A 15784-nucleotide genomic window follows, 5' to 3' on the forward strand; every position below is an offset into this window, starting at 1 on the left:
GGAGGCGTCTATATATGCCCATTCCAAGGGTTCTTCTCGCGGACCACTATGCGGTCGATGTCTCACATAGACGTTCCTCGCGCCTCGTTGGTTCGATGGCGAGCGGATTAAAGGCCAAGGCGAGATGGTGTGCAGTAATCAGCCGCCATCATCTAATTTGCGATATAGCGGCTCATCAAGCATTCTTAAAATTTGATTAAGCATATATGATATAATCAAGTCGAAGTCGAACACGACGGCTCGGTGTGTCGTTGTATGTCAATCTGAAACATGTGCAAGCGAGCCCACCCTCCGTCTCTTGGCGGTATGACAAGTCAATTATCCGAGAACGAACTTTCATACGCATTTATTGGTGGTTCTTCCTTGGTCGGCTTCGGAATTGATTCTTCGAACATCAAAGCTTCAGGATGTCAACGCTTTTGGCCACAGCCTCCAGCTTAGGCCAGGTCTCCTTGATCATGTCTTTCATATCTTTCAGAAGGATGTCTGTATTTGCCATCGTCTGAGCGTACATGCTTTCAACGACTCGGCCAAAAGGTGACCCTTTGCCGTACGACTTCTCAATGTTGTCCCTGGTCTGGAACAGGAAGCCCGTGAAGACAACTCGAAGGTCGAGGCCTGACTTCATAGACTCCTGAAAGATCTCGCGAGCGTGAGGGTTGTTAGGATTGCAGAGCTGATTTGTGATGTTGGTCATTAACCAGAGATCCACTACGCGGTCGGGGTAAAATGACCGATTCTTGTAGAGGATTGGCGCGATCTCGAAGTACATCTTCAAGCCTAGACGCCATGCCTGATATGCTCTACCTGACGAGATGTTGCAGACCAGGAGTTGACGTAGCAAGTGTGGTACAGGTTGCCGGGTGATGGACCACAGACCCGAGTTTAGTGTGAGTTTGAGAGCATCCTTGATCTCATCCTCAGATGCCTCCTCGTTGCCTTTGTTGAAGTCGAAAGTGATACCCGAGACAGAGAATGCCTGTGCTTGGAGAGCAGCAGCTCGTCTTTGCGCAATCTCATCCGATATGGGAAGATAGAACTTGCTGAGTTGCTTCTCGTGCCTCTTGATCAGACCATCGGCAACTTTAACAAATTCGGGCGAAAGTTCCGTCGGCGACTTTAGAAATTTGTCTTCGTCAAAGATTGCGCCCTTCTTGCACTTGCTACACCGACATGAGAAGAAGTATGACTCCTTCAGCTCTGCTTGGCGCACCGAGAAAGGATTGCTGACGTCGATGTACTTCATAAAGATCTCCTCGCCTTTGCTGATCGATCTCAGGGCTCGAAGCACCAAACGCGGCTGGTTGAAGACGACAGCCGCGTTTGGATCGCAAGAGTGGTTCGAGGAATTCAAGATGGGGTCAAATCCGATACCGAGTTTAGTGTCGTCGATGGGATTGCTCAACTGCATAAGATTGCTGATCACATTGAAGAAGAATGCCTTTGCCGTTGCCTCTCCTGAGTTGCTGAGCTTTACACCAGGACTGTTCGGATGGGAGAACTCGGGCTCTCCTGCATACTTCCAAGCACCGTAGCCAAGCATATTGAAGTCCTCGAATCGTTGCGGATCGTGCTGCTTGATGAAGTCCAGAGCCTTGCTGTCGGCAGCGGGCTTAAATTGAAGGATTGAGAGGAGCAATTCATCCTTGCCCTCCGGATCGGCCTTGAGTCGCCCAAGCAGCTTGATGACAGCGCGGACACCGTGAGGAAGATCCGGCCTGTTCGGGTGCTTGAGTACATTGCACTCATATTTGTGTTCTCGTTTCCAGGATCTGGCTTGGCATGTTTTGGAGCAGTAACGAATCTTCTTGCAGCCAGCGCATGCCTTGGTGTCAATGACCGCGGACGGCAATCCCAGAGCAGCAGCTTTCTTGCGCTCTTCTGCACTCACCGCGCCCCTTTGGAAACACCAGGCGCAGGAATCATGCATGCGGTCGATGTCCAGCTCTGCGACATATGGCCTGTCTAACGTGAGGACGGCATCGCCAGGCTGGAAGTCCTTTTTGGCGAAAAGACCTCGACCGGCGCCATCGATTGCGGAATTCCGAACTTCAATGTCGGTGGCCATGGCCTATGAGGAAGGACGATGGGATGTGTTGATGATGTGGAGCTTGCGGGCTATGGCCATAAGTTTCGAGCTCTCTAGTACAAGGGGTACTTGATGTGTGTGTGGGGTGTCTCTATTACGTGCATAATGCCTGAGGCTGAAACTGCATACTTCATTTTTAGGCTTCCTATAGAAAAGCCTTCTTCTGAATTCATCTCAGTTGCAGCAAGTGGTTATAAGCCCCCTGCGTTTCTAATACGCATTTTAATACTTCTAGTAGGTAGTCTAACTACTACGTAGCTAGCGCTCGTTACTAAAAATTACGCTAATACTATTACTATCGCCGCTACCTTTACTACCGCCGTTAAGTATTCTAGTAGATACTAGCTCGAGTCGGCTACTATAATAATAGTATTAGCTATTCGCTATATAAATATAATATAGGCGCGCCTATTAGCGGCCTTTTAAACTAAGTCTATAGTCTCCTTTTATCGCTACTATTACTATCTATAATAGCTCCTTCTATAATATTAAACGCTTATATAAGTAACATTCCTAAGTTAAAGAAGAAGGAAAACTATCTAGTATAGGCCTATACTACTAAGGGTGCCCTTAAAGGTATATAGATATAGCGCTAGATCTAAGGGACCTATCTAAAGCCTAAAATTAAGTTCTCGTCTAAAACTTAGAAGGAGTTTAAAGACCGCTAAGATAAATTAGAGGTAAAAGACTAGTTAGCGCGTATATAGATATTTACTAACTATTTATCGGAGATCTAGTAGTCGTTATTTAGACTCGATACCTCTAAGGTAGTATATAATTACCTATATAAGAAATATACTAGCAAAGGTAGGTCTACTAAATTTATACTCTTCTAGGACTATACTACCCTTTGTTATAATAGCAAAGATATCGAGAAGTTCTATAATAAGTATAAGAAGAAGCTTAGTACCTTAAAGGAGACTAAATTAGCTATTAGCTAATATTAGGCTATCTATATGTTTATTACATAGATCGCTCTATTCTACGAGATATTCGTATAGATACGCTATAAGCAAATACGCGCCTCGGAATATATAATTAATAATAGTACCCTTAGTAATATTATTAGCGCGTTACTTAATAAGAATATAGCTTAATTAAACTAGGCCTAGTATAATAGCTTCTTTAGTCTTTAGCGCTAGCTACTATAGCAAGGCGGCAATAGTAATAGTAATAGTCGAGGTAACTCGAACTATAGCGGTCGTAGTAGCCGCGGAAATAATAGTAATAGTCGAGGCCGCGGTAGAAATAACTAGAATAGTTAAAATAGTTACTAATCTAACCGTAAGAAATGCGCCGATTATTAAGGCTCGTATCCTTCTAACCGCTACTATAATAAGTACCTATACCTAAAAGAGGAGGACTGTCTCTACCGTAAATAATAGAAGGCTAAGAAGAAGGGGGTATAGTAATAGCAATAGTAGTATAAGCGTAGGCTAATTACTTAGTAATAATAACCGCCCTAGCCTAGTATACTAGTATAGGGCCTATTTACTAAGAATATACTGCCCTTATTCTATAACAATCTACGTCCGGATTTAGCGCCGCTAGTATCTAATTCTAGTAGTAACTATAGCTTTACTATAATAGTTACTATTAGCGACTAGGTGTCTATAGCCCTTATAGCGGCGACTCGTACTACTAACTAGGTTATCGACCTAGAAATAAGTATATATATAGTTAATAACCCTATACTGCTAATAGAATATATAGGTTGCTATATTCCTATCTAGTTTAGAGGCAAGTAAGTATATAATCTACTTGTCTAACTAGTATAAGGTTGTCGCGTCTAAGGATATCTAGTTTATTAAAACAGCTAGTAAATCGTCGCTTCCGGAAGATATAAAGCTATATACTAATTCTAACTACCTATTATAGGTAAGTAACGCGTACGTAGATACTAGATATAAGACTTAATAGGTTCGATAAAGAGCTAAGTCTATCTACGTAAATCCGAATAGTTTTATACGGTACGCTAAGCGCTAAGTAGTAGGTTAGAGTCGCGTAGGCCGAATGCCTAAGGCTAGCGCTTTCTACCTAGGGCGTAGCCCTTTATATTATCCCCGTTCTCCTCCCCTTCCTTAGCGGGAATAGAAAGCCCTTCGTAGTTTCTATCGCTATTACTTTATCCGTTAGATCTGTACCTATCTAAGCTTCTCTAAAGCAACGCGCTTATAGTTTCCTTCTTTACAATCGGGGTTTCCGCTACTTTCCGGTCGGGGTTGCTATACCTAGGGCTTTAACGACTATAACTTTCTTCGCGACTACTAAACCGCGCTCTTTTACCTGCTTACCGCCTTCTAGAACGCGTCGTAACTGCGCTTTTAAACGCTTTACTTATAATCGCGCTTTCCCTTACTTTTGCGCCCTTTACTTCGGCGTCGCCTTCTAGGAGTATTAATATTTCCCTCTTCTTCTTCTTCTTCCTCTTTTCTTTATATATACCCCCTACTACTACTACTACTACTACTATAGCAAGTCCCTCTCTATACCCTATAATTTCCTTCGCAAAATTAACTTGTTCTAGATAGCCCGCCGAATCTACTATATTAGTTGCTATAACTCCGGCGAGGACTGCGTCGATTAATCTATAAGGTTCCCGCCCTATTTATCGTAGGGTCTGCTAACTTCTTTTTAGCCCGCTAGCTCGAGGGCCTACGCTAATTGCGCTCGTAAGAGAATCGCTTACGCTCTACTATAAGTTTTCGCGATTTTCGTACTAAAACCCTCGCTAACTATTTAGTCCTTAAATAGCCTACGTAGCCTACGCTAGCTATACCCGCGCGACCCGTAGTAACGTCGCCGAGAAGCACTCCGAGCTTCTTAAGGTTCTTAAGGTATAGAAAGCTCTTAAGTCTCTCTAGCCGTAGGGATTGCTATCTAGGTAGGATTTCCCGTTTCCCGCGATAAAACCCCCGCTAACTATTTCCTTTAGCGCTATCGCCTCGGAGGTAACGAATACCGTTACTAATGTCGTAGTATAACAAACTTAGACGTAAGTTTACCTCTATCCTTAGATTTTCTCTCGCTAATCTTCTTTTTCTTAGGAGTATTCCTACTACTCTCCGTCTCGGTACTAATCGTATTAGTCCGCCGGATTAGCTAGGTTAATAAGGGTTTCCGTAGGTTTTCTAGTAGGCTCTAGGTAGTTTCGGAGGTAATATTATATCCTTTTTTTTTCTAGTCCTAAGAGGACCTCTTAATTTCGGGCAGAGACCCGATACTTACTTATAAATACCTAAATAAAACTTTTTCTATCTTAAATTATATTCTCTAGTGTTTCTAGTAAACCCTAAATATATCGTAAACAAAAGCCCCTAAGTTAGTAAACAAACTCCTAAAGTTAGTAAAAATCCCTAAAGTCTATAGATTAACTACCGTTACTCCGCGGAAAAACTCTAGGCTACTACGTTATTTCCTCCGTTTCCCTTTCTTCTCCTAGTCTTTTAAAGGTCCGTCGTTCTCCTCGATTTATCCGTATCTCGCTTCGAAGTCGTTAAGTGCTAAGGTATCCGCAATATAGTCTAGGGGTTCCTACGTAGGTTTATAGTATCTGCGCTATTTTACGAGCGCTTCTCGTCCCCGGCCTCGCTTCCTTTTCTAAGTATATAAGATTTCTTCGACCTACTATTCTTTATACGTCTCGAATAAAATAGGGTCCGGCTATTCGTCGTCGATTACCTACCCTAGTAGGGGGTCTCTACTCGCAAGTCTTAGAAGGTCGGTATAGAATACTAGGTAAATATTACTAGGTATCCCCGAGAGTTATACTAAGATAGGCGATAATACCTCTTCGACCGTATACTTAGCGTATCTCGAGTCGAGGCTCTTCTTTAGTCTATCTGTCTAGTAATTCCTTAGGTTAAGCTAGACCTTGTCTCCGATATAGTATACCGGCGCCGGCGTCCTAGTCTTATTCGCGCTTTCCTCTTATTTCTATACTGCCTCCGCTATTTATACTTAGTATAGGTCTAAGATCTTCTTAATCTTGCCTACGAATTCCTCCGCTCGTTTCGCCGCGGTTAGCCGCCTATCGATAGCTAGGTCCTCTTCTAGCGGAACGGGGGAGGTAGATTCGTAGCCGTAGGTCGCGAAGAAAGAGCTTATTCCTAATCCCGCTTAGTATCTCCCGTTAAACGCGAGTTCTACCGTAGGAAGCTATTAGTTCTAGTCGGACTATATTTAGTTAATATAGTTCCGTAGGTACGCTTAAATATCTTAGTTTACGCGCTCCGGGCCTCGTCGGTTTATAGATAGTAAGCGGAGCTTAACCTCTGTTTTACGCTAAGTAGTCGATATATTTCCCTCTAGAAGGTACTTATCTAATTTATACCTCTATCGCTAGTAATAGTACGAGGCAGTCCGTAATGCCTAACCTAGTATTTTAGAAACAAAACTGCGTATTCCTCCGCTTTTATAGAGGGAGTACCGATAAGGGCAATCTACTTACTAAGGCGGTCTTTAATTACCTAAAGATATCGATTCCCGTCTAACTCCGGTAGGTTAGTTATAAAGTCTATCGAGATTTCCTAGAAGAAACGGTCGGGTACCGGTAGTAGCTTTAGGAGGCCGTATTTATACTCCCTCTATACTTTATTACGTCTATAATAGTTACAATTTCGTAGGAATTGTCGTACCTGCTTCGACTATAGCGGCTAGTAGAATTCGCGACCTAGTATAGAAGCGGTAGAATCCCGGCTAGGGTAACCGTAGAGCGGTAAGTCGTAGATCGATTAGATAATCTTCGTACGTAGTATATTCTATTATAGTTCTTCGGCTTCTATATCTTTATATTCGGCCTCCGTCGTAGCTCGGGCTCCTAGTACCTAGAGTTTGCCGCAATAGCGTAGGAACCCCTTAGGGTCTATTATACAATCCCCGATCTGAATTTTCGCTTTAATTTCCGGTTATAATATCCTATATCCCTTACGGACTTTCCGTAATACCGTCTAGTATACCGTATCCTTCTCGATAATGCCTTTCTATATTTCGTTTATCTCTAGGTTCTAGAATAGTTTAGCGCTTTCCGGCGGGGCTTACGCGGGTTCCGTCTCGTTCGCGAGTAAGGATAACGGGCCCGCCTTAGTAGTACGTAGGAAGCTACGGATCGTAGTACTAGAGATTTAGACGTTTTCCGGCTAGTTTAGAGAGAGGTCCGGATCTAGAAATCTCCGGAACCTCGAAAGCTTATCGTCTTAGCCTAACGTATCTTATTCTCTCCTCGATAAGGTATCTAGTAGGATAGCCTCGATTCCCGGCCGGTAGACTAGGGTAAACTAGTATTTTGCTAGTTCTTCCTACTATCGGATTTGTCTCTCGGATAGCTAGCGCTTAACTATAAAGTATTCTAGGTTCTTATAGTCCGTCTAAATTGTAAAGAGGCTATATAATTTTAGCTCGGAGTCCTAAAACTTAATACTAGATACGACCGCGAGTATTTCTTTATTATAGATATCGTAGTTAATCTCCGCCTTATTTAGTTTCTTCGAAAAGAAGCCTACTAGTCGACGGATCCCCTCCTTTTCTTAGATAAGAGCGCCCCTAATCGCGAACCTACTATAGTCCGTTTTAAGGAAGGTAGGAAGGGACGGGTCCTACTAGGCAAGTACCGGGGCGCGGTAGAATTTGTCCTTTAGCGTCTCGAACGCTTTGTCCTACTCTTCCCCCTAAGAGAATAGAGTTCCCTTACTAGTTAGCGCGGTTAATAGTGCGGAAATCTTAGAATAGTTCGGTACGAATATACGGTAATAGTTCGTAAATTCTAAGAAACGACGAACTTCCTTCTAGGTCTTAGGTACTACCTATTTCTATACGGCTTCTACCTTTTCGGGATCTACTAATACTCCCCCTCTATTAGCGTAGACGATAAATCCTAGGTACTTAATCTTTTTCTAGGCGAATTCGCTCTTTTTAATATTAAGGTAAAGGCCTCCGTCCTAAAGCTTCTTAAGAACGGCCCTTACCTTACGGAAATAGTCTTCCCTTATCCCGCTCGAGTAGATAACTACGTCGTCTATATATACTAACGCGAAATCGTCTAGATACTCCTATAGGAGAGTGTTAATATACCGTTAAAACGTAGCCGGGGCTCCGGACAAACCGAACGGGTATACTAGCTACTCGAACGAGCCTAGCCTAGTACGGAAGGCCGTTTTATACTCGTATCCTTTTGCTATTCTTATCTTATAAAAGGCCGAGACTACGTTAACCTTAGTTAACTATCGGGCCTCCGTTAGGTTCCTTATAGTATCCGGGATTAGTAGAAGGGGATATCGGTCTTGCTTCGTAAGGGCGTTAAGCGCCCTATAGTCGTAGTAGAACCGTAGTCCTCCCCTAGGTTTCTTAACGAATAGTACGGGCGCCGCCGCTTCGGAGTTCGTAGGTTTTATAAATCCCTTCTTTAAGAGCTCGTCTAGCGACTTCTATAAGACTAAGAGTTCTTATTTCGATATACTATAGAGCGGGCCCTAAAGGAGTTAAGGCTAGGATCTGTCTAGTTTCTTCCGGAGTTCTATTATATAGTCGATACTAGGACGATAGGGCGCTAACTTATTAGCTTCTCTTTAATAAAATAGCGCGGCTATATCGCGAACCTTCGGGGGCAATTTCTTCTTTAGCTCCTCGATCGTCGGGTATTCCTTCGTCTTTAGGGCCTTTTTAATATCCTCGGCAATTGTCGCGGTAAGTAGGCTTCTTACGGTATTAATCGTAGTAATGTTCCTATTCGTATCGACTTCTTAGTAATAGCGCCCTTCTTTAATCTAATACCGAGCCCTCTCGTAGTAGTACTATCGTTTCTCGGGCGCGGTCCTAACCTTATTATATACCTTCTATAGGTTCCCTAGGATAAGGGGAAAAGCTAATCCTAGTACGACGTAAGCGTATACCGTTTGTTAGAATCCGTTAATTTCTATCTAGAAGGCGACAACCCCTATAATTTTCGCGTCTTATATCGTAGACGACGCTCCTTTTACTTCTCGGGACTTACGGCTAATATAGCTAAGTCTAAGGCCTTTAGCTAGGCCTATATTAATTATAGCGTAATACTAGTATCCTTCGTCGATAAGAGTAGAAGTTCCGACGTTATTTTCGAGGACTATATCGGTATATATAAGATTCCCGTTTATATCCTTTTTAACTTCTTCTTATTTCTTTACCTATACTCTATCTACTCCTAACTCCTAACTACGAGTAAGAGTTACTCTTTTCCTAAGTCGGAACTACTTAAGTCCGACTATTCTTCCGTATTCTCTAGAATAGGTTATACGGAGGCGACGCTAATCTTAGTAGGCTAAGCTAGCGGGGTATACGGGCAATCTCGAATATAGTATCCGCTCGCTCTATAGTAGAAGTAGAGTCTTTTCTTCTTACGCTTCTCTCTTTCTATAGAGTCGACCTATTTAGCCCTAGGTTTCCCCGCCGTCGATTGTTAGCCTCTACGGTTCTTTCTATAGGAAGTATTAGTTTAAGCGGGGTTTATAACTACGTCTCTATTAGAGTCGACCTTCGGATTTACCGTAGAAGCTATATAGGGGGGGACGACGACCGTAGAACTCGCGGCTTCTTTCTTCCTTTCTTACTAGCGTTTCGCGGCCTATTTAAACTAATCTATCGACTCGAGGTTCGTTATAATCCGCTTAACCTCCTCTATATAGAAGTAGTAATCCTTAATCTTCGGTACGGCGGTAGTATAGGTTTTAGCCGCGTTCGAGAAGGTATTCTTTAAATACCTAATTTTCGTATCGTCGGTCTAACGGTCTCTACCTACGCTTAGTAGGAGGCTATCGAATTCTAGCTAGTAGTCGTACTAAGGTTATCCCTAGGAGTGCTTTAGGGCTTAGAGTTGCTCTAGCGCCTTTATAGCTTCGTTACTATCTACGAAGATATCCTCGAGTTACTAGAAGAAGGCTTCGGGGTCCTTTCCTTTTATAAAGCTTCCTCTTTCCTAGAAGTAGCGTATCCTAGCGCGTTCCTTTATTGGTAGGGTATCGTATACAGTATCCTAGTAGTAATCTTCGGAGAGCTTCGGTTTTAGCCTAGAACGAACTCGGTACGAACTTCTTAGTCGTAGTAGGTAGTCCCGGAACGACTCGGCTTTCCTATTCTACGATAGTAGCTTCTACTCGCGGGACGCCGTTACGTTTTAGCCGGTAGCCGAGAGAGTTTCTAGGAGTCCCTTTAGGATCTCGTTCGTAGACTAGTCTCGTACTAAACTAGCTTCGGGAGGCCCGGGCTAGCGAGACGCTTCCGTATATTAGAGCGTAGAGCGAGTAGCTTATAGCTAGGCTTCTATCGTCTACTATCTAGTATAGAGACTCTCGAAGGTACGATAAATCTCGTCCCTAGTTATCTCTAGTATAGTAGGGGTAGCGTTCCCCTAGCTATCTTACTCGGGTTCCTAATAAACCTTAGCGTTTCCTATATTAAAGATCGAACCTAATATTACGGGTAAGTAACGCGTACGTAGATACTAGATATAAGACTTAATAGGTTCGACAAAGAGCTAAGTCTATCTACGTAAATCCGAATAGTTTTATACGGTGCGCTAAGCGCTAAGTAGTAGGTTAGAGTCGCGTAGGCCGAATGCCTAAGGCTAGCGCTTTCTACCTAGGGCGTAGCCCTTTATAACTTATAATTGCGCCTTCCGTTACTTTCGCGACTTTTACTTCTATATCGCTTTCTAGGAGTATTAATATTTTCCTCTTCTTCTACTTCTTCTTCTTCTTCTTTTCTTTAAATATACCCCTATACTACTACTACTACTACTACTACTACTACTACTACTACTACTACTACTACTACTACTACTACTACTACTACTACTACTACTACTACTATAGTAAGTCCCTCTCTATCCTCCGCGATTTCGTTCGTAAAATTAACTTATCCTAGATAGCTCGTCGAATCTACTATATTAGTTGCTATAACCCTAGCGAGAACTACGTCGATTAATCTATAAGGTTCCCGCCTTATTTGTCGTAGAGTTCGCTAACTTTTCCCTAGCCCGCTAGTTCGAGGGCCTATATAAATTGCGCTCGTAAGAGAATCGCTTACGCTCTACTATAAGTTTTCGCGATTTCCGTACTAAAGCCCTCGCTAACTATTTAGTCCTTAAATAGCTTACGTAGCCTACGCTAGCTATACCCGCGCGATCCGCGGTACCGTCGCCGAGAAGCACTCCGAGCTTCTTAAGGTTCTTAAGGTATAGAAAGCTCTAAAGTCTCTCTAGCGGTAGGGATTATTATCTAAGTAAGATTTCCTGTTTCCTGCGATAAAACCCTCGCTAATTATTTCTTTTAGCGCTATCGCTTCGGAGGTAACGAATACCGTTGCTAATATCGTAGCTTAATAGACTTAGACGTAAGTTTATCTCTACCCTTCGATTTTCTCTCGCTAATCTTCTTTTTTAGGGATATTCCTACTACTCTCTATCTCGGTACTAATCGTCTAGGTCCGCCGGATTAGCTAGGTTAATAAGGGTTTCCGTAGGTTTTCTAGTAGGCTCTAGGTAGTTTCGGGGGTATTGTTATATTTTTTTTCTAGCCCTAAGGGGACCTCCTAACTTCGGGCGGAGATCCGATACTTACTTATAAATACCTAAATAAAATTTTTCTCTATCCTAAATTATATCTCCCTTCTCTAGTATTTCTAGTAAACTAAAATGTTTCGTAAACAAAACTAATAAGTTAGTAAAAACTCCGAAAGTTGGTAAAAATCCTTAAAATCTATAAATTAATAATCGTTACTCTACGGAACAACTCTAGGTTACCGCGTTATTTCCTTCGCTTTACTCTCTTCTCCTAGTCTCCTAGAGGTCTATCGTTCTCCTCGATTTGTCTATATTTCGCTTCGAAGTTATCTAGTACTAAGGTATCTACGATATAGTCTAGGGGTTCCTATATAGGTTTATAGTACCTACTCTATTTTACGAGCGCTTCTCGTCCTCTATTCTACTTTCTTTTCCGGATATATAGGATTTCTTCGACCTGCTATTCTTTATACGTCTCGAATAAAATAGGGTCCGGCTATTCGTCGTCGATTACCTACCCTAGTAGGGGGTCCCTAACTCGTAAGTCTTAGAAGGTCGGTATAGAATACTAGGTAAATATTACTAGGTATCCTAGAGAGTTATACTAAGATAGGCGACAATACCTCTTCGACTATATACTTAGCGTATTTCGAGTCGAGGCTCTTCTTTAGTCTATCGGTTTAGTAATTCCTTAGGTCGAGCTAGACCTTGTCTTCGATATAATATACCGGCGCTAGTGTCCTAGTCTTATTCGCGCTGTCCTCTTGTTTCTATACTACTTCCGCTATTTATACTTAGTATAGGTCTAAGATTTTCTTAATCTTATCTACGAATTCCTCCGCTCGTTTTGCCGCGGTTAGCTACCTATCGATAGCTAGGTCCTCTTCTAGCGTAATAGAGGAGGTAGATTCGTAACTATAAGTCGCGAAGAAAGAGCTTATTCCTAACCCCGCTTAGTATCTCCCGTTAAACGCTAGTTCCGCCGTAGGAAGCTATTAGTTCTAGTCGGACTATATTTAGTTAATATAGTTCCGTAGGTAAGCTTAAATATCTTAGTTAGCGCGCTCCGGACCTCTGTCGGTTTATAGGTAGTAAGCGGAGCTTAACCTCTACTTTACGCTAAGTAGTCGATATATCTCCCTCTAGAAAGTACTTATCTAATTCGTACCTCTATTGCTAGTAATAGTACGAGGCAGTCTATAATACCTAACCTAGTATTTTAGAAACAAAACTACGTATTCCTCCGCTTATATAGAGGGAGTACCGATAAGGGTAATCTATTTACTAAGGCGGTCTTTAATTACCTAAAGATATCGATTCCCGTCTAACTCTAGTAGGTTAGTTATAAAGTCTATCGAGATTTCCTAGAAGAAACGGTCGGGTACCGGTAGTAGTTTTAGGAGGCTATATTTATATTCTCTCTATACTTTATTGCGTCTATAATAGTTGTAATTCCGTAGGAATTGTCGTACCTGCTTCGACTATAGCGGCTAGTAGAAGTCGCGACCTAGTATAGAAGCGGTAGAATCCCGGCTAGGGTAACCGTAGAGCGGTAAGTCGTAGATCGATTAGATAATCTTCGTACGTAGTATATCCTACTATAGTTCTTTAGTCTCTATATCTTTGTATTCGGCTTCCGTCGTAGCTAGGGCTCCTAGAACCTAGAGCTTGCCGTAGTAGCGTAGGAACCTCTTAGGGTCTATCGTATAATTCCTAATCTAAATTTTCGCTTTAATTTCCGGTTATAATATCCTATATCCCTTACGGACTTTCCGTAATACCGTTTAGTATACTATATCCTTCTCGATAATGCTTTTCTATATATCGTTTATTTCTAGGTCCTAGAATAGTTTAGCGCTTTCCGGCGGGGGCTACGCGGGCTCCGTCTCGTTCGCGAGTAGAGATAATAGGCCTGCCTCGGTTATATATAGGAAGCTATAGATCGTAGTACTAGAGATTTAAACGTTTTCCGGCTAGTTTAGAGAGAGGTCCGGCTCTAGAAACCTCCGAAACCTCGAAAGCTTATCGTCTTAGCCTAACGTATCCTATTCTCTCCTCGATAAGGTATCTAGTAGGATAGCCTCGATTCCCGGCCGGTAGACTAGGGTAAACTAGTACTTAGCTAGTTCTTCCTACTATCGGATCTATCTCTCGGATAGCTAGCGCTTTACTATAAAGTATCCTAGGTTCTTATAGTCTATCTAAATCGTAAAGGGGCTATATAATTTTAGTAATGCTGTTACTATTAAAGATCGCTATATTCGTATTATAGAGGGAAAAAATGGTAGCGAACAATCAGAGACGAAGGGAAGATAGTTAAGAAGGAAGGGAGGACGAATAGAAAGCACTATATACTAGGGCAGAGGAGGTGCTAAAGGCGGAAGATAGAAGAACCCCTAAGAGGGCATACAGGATAATAATCTTAGAACTCCTTAGAGGACTGAAAGCAATCTATAACTAGGCAAGCTACGTTATCACAAAGGTAGCTAATACAGTCGCAGCAAAGATTACGAAGAAACAATAGGAGACAAGCCTAAACTACCGTACCTAGGCAGCAGTAGCTAGTTAGGAGGCGCTAAAACCCCCGAAGACAGTAGTTAGAGTCTACATTACGGACCTATAGGAGCAAAAGGAAATCTAAGGACTTATAGGGAAAGAGATTGTAGAAAGAATTATAGTTAAAGAGGTAATTAGGGCCAGGAACGAAGGTAAAGGGGTAATCAAGCTATTTATAGTATAAGAGCAGGACAAAAAGAAGCTAGAAACACAAAAAGAATAGATAACTAAGATAGGGAAAACAGTAAAGGTCTCCTAATAGCAATTTATAATTATAGCCTATAGTATAATAAGAAGCTTTAAGGAAGAATAGGATATTAAGAGCCTATAGAGACAAAACCAAGCTATATACCTAGGCCTTAAGATTACAAAAGTGGTATAGATTAAAAGGAAAATCGAAGAGACTAAGAAGCAGTCTTCCCTAATTATCTAGGTAGGGAGTGCAGAGTAAGCTAATATAGTGCTAGACTAGGGGTTGTTTTAGGACTTTAAAAGATTGGAAACAGAGATATATAGAAGCAACTATAGGATAATATAGTACTTCAAATATCAACACTATAGACACTTAGCAGCTAAGTATACAAAAACAACCAATACCTGCTCCTATTATATAGGGGATTACTAGGTCAAAGAATATAAAGCATACAAGGGAGAAGTAAGATGTATATACTATACCAAAAGACACCCCTCTTAGGCGAAGGAATGCCTAGTAAGAATATAGGCAGCTAGGAAGGTAAAGGAAGCTAGAATCAATATACTAAAAAGATATATAATAAGCTAGGGCAGCTAGGTACAGAAGCAACCTAGCTAAGTGCTACAAAAGAGGTCTAGACAAGATAATAGGTTCATATTTAGGGCCTTACTAGCACAAGAGAGTTACTAGCAACTAGGGAGACCAAGATACCTTAACATTATAGGAAAGGAAGCAGGGCAGACAAAGCTTAGTTAAATGTTAGTCTAAAGTAAGGGAAGACTAAAGGAAAACCTATAGGGAAATAATATAGATAAAACTCAATGAACATTACAACATTACTAAACATTATATAGTACAATATTAATAAGAGCAAAGATAAGGTATAGAGGAGCTTCCTTTAAGCACTGAACCTAAAAGAACATTACATTATTGCAATCTAAGAGCCCTAGCTTAACCTATATACAAAGAGACTAGCAACAGTTAAAGACCTAAGATACTACCTAATTATCTACAACTAGGGAGCCCTAAGGATATACATCTATATTAGTAAGGAGATAGATATAGAAACCTAGCAGGCTATACTATAGGAGGATAGGGACCTAATATTAGTTCAAGTAGAGACATCCTAAGGTACACTCTAAGTCTACTATATATACAACCTACTACTAGACTTAAGAAGCAGTACCTAACTAAAAACCCTAGAAAGACTACCTAGAGTTATCTAGGGGAATACCTACTAAATCCTACTTAGGGATTTCAACCTCTACTACCCCCTCTAGGGCTTAGACTTTACCCTAGCTTACTACTTCCTAGTAGGAAGACTAATTAACATATTAGAGAGGGAAGGAATAGAAATTGTTACCCTAAAGGGACTAATTACTTAGGAGGCAAGAGGAAGCAGCAGTATACTAGACCT

General features: G+C 41.7%; 1 protein-coding gene across 1 annotated transcript; it reads right to left on the reverse strand.

The window, feature by feature from the left end:
• Nucleotides 1–346: 346 nt before the first annotated feature.
• On the reverse strand, nucleotides 347–15196 carry MYCFIDRAFT_179882 (uncharacterized protein; the record flags this gene model as incomplete). Its single annotated transcript, XM_007933882.1, has 6 exons — nucleotides 347–385; nucleotides 416–2049; nucleotides 2086–2157; nucleotides 2188–2262; nucleotides 11787–11806; nucleotides 15186–15196. The coding sequence occupies 6 exons, from the start codon at nucleotides 15194–15196 to the stop codon at nucleotides 347–349; spliced, it is 1851 nt and encodes a 616-aa protein (XP_007932073.1).
• Nucleotides 15197–15784: the final 588 nt, after the last annotated feature.

This window comes from Pseudocercospora fijiensis (genome assembly GCF_000340215.1).
Source record: "Pseudocercospora fijiensis CIRAD86 unplaced genomic scaffold MYCFIscaffold_12, whole genome shotgun sequence".
NCBI classification, from domain to species: Eukaryota; Fungi; Ascomycota; class Dothideomycetes; order Mycosphaerellales; family Mycosphaerellaceae; genus Pseudocercospora; species Pseudocercospora fijiensis.